Raw genomic sequence first — 12,931 nt, 5'->3', positions numbered from 1 at the left:
CTCCTGCAGCTCTGGCAGCCTCGGGGCCGGGCCCATTCCCTGGGGAACCTGGGCAGTGCCCAGCAGCCTCGGGGGGAAGAACCTTTCCCTGAGCTCCATGCCCAGCCCTGACCCAGCTCCAGCCGTTCCCTGGGCTCCTGTCCCTGTCCCAGAGCAGAGCTCAGCCCCTGCCCCTCCGCCTCCCCTCGGGAGGAGCTGCAGCCCCCAGGAGCCTCCCCTCAGTCTCCTCTGCTGCAGCTGAACGAGCCAAGTGCCCTCAGCCGCTCCTCAGACCCTTCCCCAGCTCCGTGTCCCTCCTTTGGACACTCTCCAACAGCTTTGAATCCTTCTGATCTTGTGGTGCCCAGAGTGCCCCCAGCACTGGAGGTGAGGCTGCCCCAGTGCAGAGCAGAGCAGGACAATCCCCTCCTTCAGCCAGCTTTGACCATCCTGGCTCCTTACCTCATCTTGCCCCCAGACAGCCCTTCCAGAAAGCAGAGGAGTCTCCAAGTTACCTTTGTGGCCTTTGGAGACTGTCAGAGCCGGGGAGGAACAAGGGTCACTGGGGGTTGAGGAGGGGGAAGAGCGTGGGGCAGAGCACCCCCGGCCCTGGGCTAGCAGAGCCTCTTTTGGGCTGTCACCCAGGATTTCTCTTTATAAACAGCTCTCCCTAAGTCAGAGAGCTTTGGCCGCCCTGTCTGTGGGAGTAACTAGCAGATAAGAGGATGTGGTGCAGTCAGAGGAAAAAAAAGCTTCAGTATAAGTCAGTGTCCACAGCTTTAATGCACAGCTCTCCTGAGCAAGACCACATATATCAATAAATAGAGTTAATAATAATAATTAGAGCAGCCCCAACAAACCCAGCTGTCACCAGTTTGGCTTCAGTGTTCTCCTCTGTGCCCTTGTCAGCAAGGGGTGCTGGTGCTTGACTAACACAGAGGACACAGAAGCAGCACCGTGTCCCTCCCCTCCTCGTGGGGATCTGCTGGAGGAAAATCTCCAGCTCCTTGAACACCAGTCTGGGCAGAGCCTTCCAAGGCACCTGTGGGCTCTCACTCTGCTTCATGCCCAGCATCACGAGGCCTCAGCTGCTCCCTGCCCCCTCCGCTACCATGCTGCCCCTGCCCGAGGAACAGGAACGCAGCCGAGATATTCCCTGTGTGAGCATCACACACCCCGTGCCCCAGGGAGGCCTGAGGGCACCCGGCTCTAGCACTGCTTGTGGGGCTCCTCCAGGGCGACGTAGGGCACCACGACAGGCCACGAGTCGCTGGGCCAGTATTCCAGCTTCGGCTTGAACGAGGGCATCTCGTAGCTGACGTTGAAGTAGATGACCAGCGGGCAGCAGTACAGCAGGGACATGGCTATCAGCACGTGCCTGCCAAGGAAACCAAAAAGCTGTGTTGGACAGGGGGAGCTTTGTCTGCTGCCATGGTCACCCTGAGGCTGCAGCCTCCAAAGGTCCCATGAGGGCTGCAGGGAGCATGGGTCCTGCAGGGTTTGTGCCTACAGGGAAATCCAGGCAGAGCTCCGTGAGCTGGGCTGGGGACAATTCCTGGTGCAGAGGGGCTGAGGTGACACAGGGGACTCACTCCAACCATTCCCTGTTTCCTGGCTGAGTTGTCTGTCCCAGCCATCCCAGTGCTTTTTGAGGATGGATCTGAGTGTGCAGCACTTGGACAGGCCCAAACAAAGCCCTGCTTTTCAGTTTGGCTGTTAAAATATCCCCAAGGACATTGCACTTCACACAGCGCCCTGGGAGCAGCCACGGCCCTTTGAGACCCAGCTGCCCACCTGGGGGGACTCCTGGAACAATTTCCCTTGCAAAACAGTGCTTGGCTGGTGTGGAGGAGGAGAGGGACATGAAACAGTGGTTAGGGCTGAATCCTTGGGCTGAGCGAGGAGCAGCACCAATAGTGACAGGAAAGGGGCAGAGGGTGGGGAAATAATGCAGCTGAGTGTCTCATCTCAGCTGCTGTTCCTCTGCCCCGGACATTTCAGCCCTGGAAATGTTTGGGCTGGGGTTCCTGGAGCCCTTACCAGAAGCTGTGGAAGTAGGGGAAGTTGATGGCCTGCCAGAGCCAGCAGAGCCACCGGTCACTGATCCAGCTGGTGATGGCCAGTGCCCACCACATCACCATGACTGCGGCCATCCGGTGAACCCGCTTGTCATTGCACCTGGAAGACACAGCGAGGGACAAGGAGCAGAGTAATCGTGTTGGAAGGAAAGGGAGTTTTAAAGAGGGCTGGTTCCTGCCTGCACATGCAGCAGCGCAAACCCCAGCAAGTTCCTTTGGGAGAGGATTCCTCAGAATTGCACAGGAACAGGGCAAGTGCAGCTCTGGGTGTGAGGATGATGCTGGGAAATGCCAGGGCACTCTTGTCTTTGTCTCCAGATCCTGGTGGGTTCTCCCAGCCCCACACTAGTTCCCAAATGCCCCACAAAGGGGAAGGAGCTGCAGAGATGGCAGCTGAGGGGGAGAATTATGGAATCGTAGAACTGTAAAGGTTGGAAGAGACCTTTAAGATCGTCACATCCAACTGTTAACCCAGCACCACCACCATGTTCAGCACTAAGCCCTGTCCTCAAGTGCCACATCCACAGGCTTTTTGGAAACTTCCAGGGATGATGCCTCCACCATGGTCCCATGGATTGTCCCCACTCTGCACAGCCACCTGGGCCAGGTGCCCTTCTTGTACCCCACTGCCCACAGTCCTGCCTGGGCCTCTGCCTGGTCCCTCCCCAGTACACGTGGCTGCTGAAGACTCAGGCTCAATTCACTGTTGTGGACAGAGTCACTGCCCAACAGGAGCACAGCTGGACCTGCAGGTAACCCCTGAGCCCCCTCCTTACTTCTTGAGCTCCCGCCAGGTCAGGTAGAGCAGGTGGAAGGCGATGCAGTTGAGCGCGTAGGCATTGAGGGTCGGCTTGACGAACGACATCAAGGTGCTGATCACGGTGGTGGTACCAGTCAGCCAGAAGAAATGCCTCCTGAGGGGAATTGGGGTGAGTGTCAGTGCCCTCAGGGCTCACAGGACGGGAGGGTAAGGATGGGAAAGATCCTGCTCCTGTCCTGAGAGGGGAAAAACTTCTCCAGCACCTCCTGTCTGTTTGCACTAGGCTGACCTCAGTGTCTATGGGGTCCTGGCAGGAAGGCTGAGGCAGCAGCCCCCAGTGGGTCCGTGACAGACCCGAAGCACAGCCCAGAAGGCGGCTCCTGCACTTCCATGGTGATGCCAGGGCTGAGGCAAAGGCTCTACACAGGCAAGGGCTGCCAGGCAGGACTGTGCAAACACACGGATTTGGGCTTGCTGAGCAACAATAGGGCTCAGAGGGGCCTTTCACATGCAAATCCCTTCTCAAGACCCTTCCCTCTCCCCCTGCCACGTCTCCACGGTGAACTCCTGGTGACCTCCTGTTCGGCATGGGAAGAGCAGATTTGGAGCAGGTCTTTGCAAGGCTTCTAACCCGGCTGGCTCCAGCCAGGAGGGGACATCCTCTGAGTAAAGCCCTGCTGGGTTCCCATTTCTGCTGGTCCATGCTCTCCCAGTGTCCCCATCCTTTCTGCTGAGCTCCTCCAGCCCAGCCAGCCCTCCTTGAAATGAGGGGTGTAACCAGCTTGTCCTACGAGAAACCCCCTCAGCCTTCAGGGAAAGCTCTCTGCGGATGGCAGAGGATGCTGGAACAGATTGACAGCACGAGTGATTGAATGGTAATGTTCAGGAACATTTCATTTCCTAATTGATTTTGAAATTCTCCATGCAAAGCTTCCTCTGCAGTGACACAAACACAAACATCTCCAGCTGAGAGGAGCCCAGCACAGGAGGGTTTTGATTTTTCCTCTGTCAGCACCAAAAGAAGGAGGACCTGGTCCTAAAGCCCTTCAGTGACCTCAGAGCTGACTCCTTGCAGGGGAATCGGGGGATCAGTGGGTCACACACCTCAGTGTCAGTGACCCATCCTTCCCCTCAGAGCCTGCACTGTGTCCCTCTGGCTCATACCTGGTCTTGATGCACTTGGGGAAGTAACACTGTGGGTACCAGAAGGAATAAGCCACAGCCAGCGTCCAGAGGATGGAGAGCTCATCCAAGAGCTGTCCCACGTAGCTCAGGGTCATGTGGAAGTACATGGAGAAGAGACCTGCAAGGAGCAAGGACACCTTGAGATGGCAAAGCTCCATCCAACTTGAGATGGCAAAGTTCCATCCTCCCACAAGCCCTGGGAGGTTCTTGGGGGGCCATTTCTGAAGATACACCATTTCTGAAGAGCAGGGCATGGATTTTGGTGTTCAAGGAGGCCAGACTGAGTCAGTCCACTCACACCGTGGGCATTTACAGGGCTGGAAGCTGCATATCCACAGCTGGCAGGAACCATGGGCTGCAGGCTTCAAACAGACCTGACTGCTTGGTTGCCCACTCACAGGTTTTCCCTGTGCTTTGGCCACTGAGACCCTCCAAAGGTCTCATGTTGGGTACTTTGGCAACCTGTCTGATCTTCCCACAGCCCTGGCACCCACCTACAAGGAGGAGCAGCCCTGAGACGAAGTAGAGGGGCACGGCCCTCTTCTGGCAGTACTGCCGGTTCAGGTACAGCAGCGCAGGAGACAGGATGAAGAAGCTCACATTGCTGATCTGGAAAACAAGAGGCACACTCAGCTCCTTGCACGGTCCTGGGCAAGCTCCATCCCACCTCGTGCCTCAGTGTCTCGGTGTGTGAGGATCCTGATCGCCAGCGGAGAGCCTCGTGTGGAAGCAGGGGTTGCTCCTGGCACAGGGAGAGGGCAGAGGGGTTTCTCCAGAAGCCAGGCTGGAACTGGCAGGGAGGCTCTTGCTGTGACAGCAGTGGCTGCAGACACCTCTGCTCTCGCTCTGGGGCCAGCAAGCCCAGGCTGAGCTGCTGTGTCCCTTTTGGGTGATGCTGGTTTATCTTCAGCTGCCCAGTGCCTCCAAGCAACTCCTCTGTTTGCAGCCATCTCCCTCTCCCGTCAACCCAGACCCTCCAGGAGCTGCCTGGATGGCTCCTGACCCTTCCAGCCAGCAGTGATTCCCCTGAGAGGGCTTGGAAGGGTGTGAGGAGCTCGGCCAGCACAGCAAGGCATGGTCAGCAAAACATCCTGAACTGGAAATGGGTGTGGTGGAGAGCAGCAGGACATCAGGAGGTGGGAACAGGCAGGAGCGAGGTGACATCCTGTGGTGTCAGGTGTGAAGCCACCTGGCCTGGGGAAGGGAGGTGTTCTGGACACTGGTAATTACATGAGGTCATAAACCTCCTCTGAACACACCTGGCAAATGAACACAGAGGAATTATTCTGCTCTGGTTTCCAACGCTGCAAAATTCCTTCTCTGATGGACTTGGATTTGTCTGGGGTGGAGGGGATGGCTCTGGGGCTCAACCTCTTGCTGGACTGGCTGAAGGTGCCAGTGCTTCAGGGAGAGGAGATCCTGATGGGCCAAATGTGGGAGCTGGAGAGGACCAGCAAGTGCCCTAACCTGGACCTGTCTGCTGGGCCAGGCCCCCTCCCCCCTGCAGCACAGAGGAGGGAAACCTGAGCTAATTTAATTGCCCTCTGTGGCTTCTTACCCTCCCTTTTTCACCTGACTTTGCAAGCTCAGGGAAGGGATATCACTGGGGAACGCGGCCTCCCCAGGGAAAATCGTTCTTGCTTATGAAAGGTTGGGATTGTGGTGCTGCATTTACCTGCCAGACAGCTCTTTGGGGCTCTGGAGCCATCTGCTGGGTGCCATTTGGCAAACCACCAGGGTGACTTTTATCTCAGCCTCACAATCCTTTTCCTTTCATCTCCCAGCTCGATGCTGACCCAGACCCCACGCCTGGAATTTGGCATCCACAGCTGGAGCCTCCCCCCCTCAGCAGCACCAGGTAAACGGCAAAATCAGCGCTGGGCTTGTGGTGTCCCCTGGGATCCCCGTTTATGGTAACAGGGCTGCAAATCACTGGGATGTTGTCATCTCTCTGGAACACACCCTCTGGTATTCCAGAGGGAAACACAATTCACGCCTAATGTGAGGTCTCTATTCCCTTAAACACCGCAGATTCATCTTGATTTTCACTAAGGCCTCCATGAGACAAGTTGATGCTCCCATTAGCAGCAGTTCTCAGGCCGAATGGATCGGTTTTCCATAGGTGCTTAGAGCCAAATCCAGGCCTATTCCCACTCCAGCCATGAAAGAGAAGTGCTGCTCCCACTTGCACCCTCGAGGTCAAATTGTTCAGAAACTCCGAGAAATCAAACCATGTGTTCAAGCCACGACTACGCTCCAAACATTTCTTTTCCCGTGAAATGATTAAGGAGGCTTTTGGAAGGCAGGCAGGGATAGCAAGGAGAGGGAAAACGCTTGGGGAAAAGGCAGGAGAGTGCAAGTGCCAGCACGCACGGCAGTGAGGAAACTGCGGGAGAGCTCTGGATCCCTGAGCACTGGGCATTGCAACAGTGCCATTAATTACATGATAGCTGCGTTATCACTTCATTAATTCAGGACGAGATGTGCAAGATCAGATAGCAGAGGGGAGGGATAGCCGGGGGAACCGTGCCAACAGGGTCAGCAAGATAACAGGGATTCCTTGCAGAGCAGCCAAGCTGGGAGTTTAGGGGACAGCTCCCACCCCCGTGGGGGACACGGGGTTTTCATCACTCGTCGGTTCCAAGCCCTGATTTGTAAACGCTGACTTTCTGTCTTCCCTCTAGGATGTGGCAAGCTCCGTCTCAGATGTGGGTAGGAGGGTTTTGCTCCCAGTACACCCATTAGCAGTTTTTCTGGAGTTTCTGCTCAGGCTGGGACCCTCTAGCAGAGGTTCTGTATAAACCTCTCTGGTCACGCTGGCCAGGAGGCAGCAGCTCCCTCTGCCCGGGGTGGCGGGGAGATAAGGGAGTGGTGATGGAGCCAAGGTGTGACAGGACGTGTGAGAACCCCCCTGCCTGAGCTCCCAGCCTGTCCCACTCCTCAGCAAGTGTGAGTTATTGCTCCAGGTGCCTCAGCTGAGCCCAACTATTTGCTTTTACCAGGAGAGAAGTGAGACTGGGATCAGCAACACGGCTCTAATCCTGATAGGATCACCCAGAAGAGCCCAACTTGTGCAACTCCAGCCCAGGGCGGAGGGACAGAACCTTCACCTGTGACAGGTGAGACCAGCCTCTGATATGGATTGAGGCAGGAGATGCTGCTTTGAGCACAGCAGCAGAGGCCTGGGCTGCTCCTCACTCCAGCCAGGCACTTTGTGCAGTGGAAGGAGATTCCTGCAGGGCTCACAGCAGTGAGTTCATTCTCACTCCAAGTGAATGAGCTTTAGCTGACAGAGGAGCCCACAGGGCCAGAGAGAGAGTGAACACCTCTGAGGCTCTCCAGACCTGTGCAGCAAGTTCCTAAAGCCAGGTCTGTGTTACAGGGGACAAGGCTGCAGGTCCTGACATCACAGTGCCAGTGCTTTGGGGCAGGAAGCAGCAGTTTGGGGAGTGTTTGCAGCGTGCTGGGCTGGACTCCTGAGCACAGCCTTCTGGGCAGGTAAGAGAGCCATGGGATTAGTTAGAGTGTGAGAGGGCCAGGACACCCCACACAGCCCTGCCACTGCCACTGAGCCCTGCTCTGGTGGATCTGCACCCTTTGTTTCACCACTTGAAGCATCCAGGAGCTCTGGTGTGCAGCAGTGTCAGAGCTGCTGCAGAGACACTGCTGAGGTGTGGGTGTCATTACCAGCACCCTGGATCAGTCATTTCAGCAAAGAAACGAGGGTAGAAAGACAAGTCCCTGACTGATGACCCTCCTGGAGCACAATTCTGCTCTCCCCCGAGCAGCCAGAAGACAATAAATTTCTGGGTCACTGAGTCACTATAAATAGAGCTTTGTTGCTGAACTGCATCCAGCCATGAGCCACCATGTATTATTAGGTACTTAAAGGTACTGTTTACATTCTTTTCTCATACCCCTGGTGCTTATTTCTAATAAAAAGCATCCAAGCCAAGCAGGCCTGAGAGAGTGTGGCTGGCACAGAGCAGTCCCCAGCAGCACATTTGCTTCTGCTGGCACACAGCTGCTCTGCTCCAGCCCTGGGCAGGGCTGAGGAGAAGACATTGAGGAGGATGCTCTGTGAGGAAACGCTGCTGATTTAGTGATCCAGGAGGCTTGGGAAGGAGCTGGCCGGCTTCCCAGCTAGTCTAAAACTCTGGAAAATTGACACTGAGGTAAATATTGGTATAATGAATTCAGGGCGGGCCCGTAAAGCTTGCTGCAGAGAAGCAGCAATCTGAATATGGGGAACAAATTAATGGGGAGAAGATGCAGGCTGTTAAATTCACACCTGGGATAGTGCCCTGAACCCCAGCTGGATCTGCAGGATGCAGCCAGCAGGGACAGCTACAGATCTCAGCCTGGTCAGATTTCTATAATCCCCCCTTTAGGGCACATCACAAAGAACCTGATCCTGGGGTAGATCCCAGAGCAGGAAGGGGGGGTCCCTGCTCTGCTGCAGGGGGTGAGAGCCAGGCAGTGCCAGCCGAGGATGGGACCCAGGCAGTGCCAGCCAGGCTGTGCAGGCTGAGGAAGGGGTGATGCCCATGTCAGTGAGGCTCCTGCCCACTTTTGGTGGTAAGGTCTGGCCCTGAGCACACTGCAGTCTCGGGGCTGTTGTCAGAAGCTCAGATAAGGGCAGGTTTTAGGAGGGTTTGCTCCTCTGCCACCCCTTGTCTGGACAGGAGGTCACCTGCCAGCCCAAGGCAGGCAGCTGGCATGGCAGGGTTAGATTCCTGCTGCTCAGGAATCACATCCTAAGACACAGGCTGCAGAAATGTTTCCCTCCCTTCCTGCACAGGCACTCTGCTGATCTCCTGAGCCTGGCAAAAAGGACATGATAAGAAGCTTTTTCTCTGCTGAGGAAGAGGTTCCCAGTGTTACATAGAGGAGACAAGGGAAAGTCCAACCACTGGAAAAAAATCCTGCAGGGTTTGCTTGTCCACATCCCTCTGTCCCTCCGTGTCGCACTCATTTTTATCTGCATGGAATCATCCATTGGAGAGGTTTTCCTCTCCTGGAGGAAAGCTGTGCCTGAGTCCCACACTGTGCGAATTCATCCCAACAAGCCCAGTGGTGTGGTATGGAAACCTGGGAGGTGGCTGTGGCTCCTCCATCCAGGGCTGGGCACCTGGGTAAGATTTTCAGGAACAGCCACAGAATTTAGAAAGCTGTGCCACAAAACGGCCCAGACAGCTGAGAGTTAATGTTTTATGGGAATTAAGAGGGCCTACAAGAGTTAGTCCTGCACCTGGCCACACCAATGGGTGTCCAGCAGAGGAGTTGGACACAGAAGTGCTTTTGAAAGCTCCTGAGATAGCTGTTGGTGTGATAAGGATTCCGAGCTCTTTGCCAGTCTGGGTGTAAACGGTGTCTCAGCTCCAAAGACGTTTAAAAAATGCTGCCTTAGGTACCAAACTTATGAGGCAAATTTATCTCCTGGAAGGAGATAAACCCAAAACTTTCGCTTTCAGGCTTTGTGCTCTTGGTGGAACTCAGCCCCTCTCCAGTGTTAGCACAGAGGCTTTGGGCACTTCCAGCTGCATTTAGAACAGTTTGGGTTGGAAGGGACCTTAAAGATCAACTCCTTCCACCCCTTGCCATGTGCAGGGGTATGTTCCACTCAACCAGGTTGCTCCAAGCCCTGAGGTCTGAGATGCTGATGTGAGCATTGAGTGATTTCTGTATCTCCTTGCTCATTATGCCCTGCTCTGCACCTCTGAGCCCATGCAGCAGCAGCAGTAAACAGCAAACAGCACAAAACACACAGCTGGATGCCACAGGGAAGCAGGATTTGGGCTGGACTGGCAGATCTTTCTTTGTTGAGTGCCTCAAAGAGCAGTGACTACACACAGCCCCCTCCTCTGACACCCTGGCTGGGCAATTAGAGCCTGCAGGACTTGGGCTGGGGAATTATCGTTATTAGAGGTAATTTATTAAAAGCAGGAAATGCTTTAAAAAAAGAGGAAGAGCCATTTCCATGAGAACAAGAACTTCTAGTGTTAGACAGTAATTGCCAAAAGTTGTAAACAAGGCCTGTGGAAGGCTGTAAATCCACATGCCTCACACCCCTGAGAGCCTTTAATTGCTCCGAGGGAGCAGGACATGCTTCGAGAGGCCGCTTATCTCACAGTGCTCTGCAGGCAGATATGGATGCTCCAGCCATGGCACCGGCACTGGATGCAGCCTGGGTGATAAAGGATCACGGGAGGTGAAACTGGCTCATGCACCAGCTTCCCTCTGCGCTGAGTTCCGGATTCCCAACCTGCCTGACATGGTTCATGGAAGTGCTGCCTCTCGTTTTGCCACTCCTGTACATTTAGCTCGAGTATATGAGCCCTGTGTGGGACTTACCCCGCTTGGCAGCAGAGCTGCAGGACTGGTATAACAGGATCTCACAGATCTGGGCTGCGAAGGAGCTCTGCCAGAGTTTTCTCACTGGCAATCAACCCCACAGACACACCACAAGCACAGCACGTTTTGGGGAGAGACAGTTGTAAGTTGTAAGTTTTCAGTTGTAAGTCCCGTGATTTACCTGAAGCTCAGAACACGCTCCCCGTATCAGCACCCTCCAGCACCAGGAAGTTCAAAGGAGTGAGGAGAAGGAAAGGAAACAGGGATATCCCATCCTATGTGGATCCCAAAAGCATCTCCTGGGTGCCTGGAGCCGGCCCCAGCCTCCCTCAGCCACTCACGGTGTTGTAGTACTCGGCAATCACCGCCGAGCGCACGAAGTTGCTCTCACACCAATCCACCTCAGCACTCTGGTAGGAAAATATGCTCGGCATCGTCGGGCACCTTGGGGAAAGGAGAGGAGCAGGTCAGTGGTGTGCACGGGGAGGGGAAGGGAAGGCTGCACACCCAAAGGGGACCCCGCTCCTCACGCGTGTGGCGCCAGCCAACCCAGCACAGCCTTACCTAGCTACCAAGGACTCATCCTCTTCCCAACACACATCCTATTGTAGAACAGTTCTTCTCTCCCCTCGATGCAGGAGTTGCAAATCGCCCCAGAAAATGCTCTCAGACTCTGAGGGTGGTCACTGAGCATTAACACCTCTTGTCAGGTGCCGTTGCTGCCACACGGCGCTTCCCCATTTCAGCCCAGTCCTTGTCACCCCGTCTTCTCCCTTCTCCTCACTTTCTTTATGACTCAGACCTTCCTGCCAGGAGGACTTCCCTGTGCTCTGAGTTACCTCTGGGGAGTGGACAACCCTACAGAGGTTGGTGCTCATTGGCTCTGTTCTCCGCAGTCGTTCCTCAGCATCTTCCCGAGGGCTGGAACTCAGCTCATGGGAGCTCAGCCCAGGAGCACCAGCACAGACCCTGGGCATTACTGGAGTCCTGGGGCACTGGGAGCACTGGGAGGTGCCTCTTCACTCTGAACTGGATTTCACTTGGAGTGCACTCCCCAGCAATCTCCATCCTGATTTCCCAGTGACAGGGATCGCAGTTTGACACCTCCAGCGGGTTCTCCTCTGCCAGACCTGGCCTCTGGTAGTGGCAGAAGCTGCAGCTACAAATGGAATTCCAAAAAATAAAGATAGTCTAACCTTCTGCCTGGTTTTCTTCCCCTGTTAAAGACTTTCCTGTCCTCATTGCTTCTCAGCACTCTTTCATTAATTTGAAAAATCAGAAGTTCTGATCCTATTTTGATCAGAAGTTTCCTATTTGGTGGGGTTTTTTTCAGATCCTTGAGACTTTAGAGCTGCTTTTGAAGATGGGCGCCAACTTCAGAGGCATCTGGAAGCACCACCAAACCCACAGTAGCTGGATTTTTGGTACAAAACAGAGACAGAAATTCCCTGGAGCTGAGCAGTTCTGCCCCTGGATGTGGACCCGTCCATGCTGCTCCAGCTCCACAGAGTGAGCAGGTTTGGGGTGACACCAGGCAAGTGCTGAGGTGACACCGCTTCAGTGGCATCTCTGAGCTCCCGAGGCACTGGTGGCAAACAGCTTTCTTTGCTTCTCTTTGAAAGTCTTTTCAGCTCTAATGCAGGGAAGGGAGGTTTATCCCAAACCCACTCATCGGCTGATGTTCTTGAGGAGAAACTCCCTGTTTGCAGCAGGGTGAGATGAGCCAGCACCATGCCCAGCAGTCCCCGTGGGTGTGCAGCGGGGTGAGGCTCCCACAGCTTCCTCTGCCTCCCTGAACTCCCGAGCAGTTCCCTTCTCAAAGGGAGAAAACACAGGAGGGTGACACCAATGAGCTCTTCTGCAGCTCCTGCTCCGACCAGACAAACCGACTCGGGGGTGAACCTCCACTGTGCCTTTAGAACTGCAAATTAACGATGGCATCTCCTTAATCCCAGCTGGCTGCTTCCCAGAGGAGCTGAGATCACAGCTACAGCAGGCAAATAAAATCGGCGGCAGGCAGAAGGGTTTGAAGGCTGACTCTTGGTGCTGCGTTTCCATGTGCTCCTTCACACCACAGGGACTCTCTCCTCATCCCTCATCGCTTCTACAGCGAGGCAAGGTGAAAAAAGAATCGGACCCAGGATGGCAAATCCCACCTCATGGCTGAAGAGATGCCAGTTGAGAGATGGTGAAGGGATGGGGAGACAGAAGAAGAAGAAGGAGCAGAGAAATGGAAGCAGTGATGGAGCACCCAGCACTGGCTGCTCGTGTCTCCTCCCAGCCTGGCTTACCTGTGATCCCTGGATGGACCAGCACTGCTTCCACACGCTCCAGGAGCTCCAAGGTTTCCAGCAAAGCTGGAGCAGCAACCTGCCCTGCTGCTCTAGCTCCGAAGGAGTGCCCACAGTGTGAGCTCACCGCCAGCAGCCGCCAGAAAATCCCCTCGCTCCGTCCCTAGGGAAAGCTTTGGGATAGGACAGGAGCCATGTGCACCCTCCAGGCAAAGCTGGGCCCCCACAGGAAACATATTGGCTGGAGGGGTTTATATCCATGCCCCTGGATGGGCAGGGGCAAG

The 12,931-nt window shown here is 55.1% G+C and overlaps 1 protein-coding gene and 1 long non-coding RNA gene across 4 annotated transcripts; one reads left to right on the top strand and one right to left on the bottom strand.

The window, feature by feature from the left end:
- Nucleotides 1-743: 743 nt before the first annotated feature.
- On the bottom strand, nt 744-12,728 carry ACER1 (alkaline ceramidase 1). Of its 2 annotated transcripts, none has more exons than XM_032092979.1 (7): nt 12,648-12,728; nt 10,698-10,800; nt 4,497-4,611; nt 3,982-4,120; nt 2,834-2,971; nt 2,020-2,157; nt 744-1,357 (listed from the first exon to the last, which is right to left on the bottom strand). In XM_032092979.1, exons 2-7 carry the CDS (start codon nt 10,788-10,790, stop codon nt 1,189-1,191), a joined length of 792 nt encoding a protein of 263 aa, XP_031948870.1. In that variant the 5' UTR covers nt 10,791-10,800; nt 12,648-12,728; the 3' UTR covers nt 744-1,188. The 2 variants fall into 2 exon arrangements, with proteins under 2 accessions (XP_031948870.1, XP_031948871.1); XM_032092980.1 differs by lacking the exon at nt 12,648-12,728 and adding an exon at nt 10,921-11,698.
- On the top strand, nt 5,637-11,772 carry LOC116436079. 2 transcript variants are annotated; one of them, XR_004236919.1, is made up of 3 exons: nt 5,637-5,860; nt 7,005-7,121; nt 11,690-11,772. It is a non-coding gene; the product is annotated as an uncharacterized LOC116436079 (long non-coding RNA). The 2 variants fall into 2 exon arrangements; XR_004236920.1 differs by lacking the exon at nt 11,690-11,772 and adding an exon at nt 7,385-7,469.
- Nucleotides 12,729-12,931: the final 203 nt, after the last annotated feature.

The sequence above is a fragment of the Corvus moneduloides genome, chromosome 28, assembly GCF_009650955.1.
Source record: "Corvus moneduloides isolate bCorMon1 chromosome 28, bCorMon1.pri, whole genome shotgun sequence".
Lineage (NCBI taxonomy): Eukaryota > Metazoa > Chordata > Aves > Passeriformes > Corvidae > Corvus > Corvus moneduloides.
Note: the sequence above shows the minus strand (reverse complement) of the source record. Positions and strands in the feature narration are given on the sequence as shown.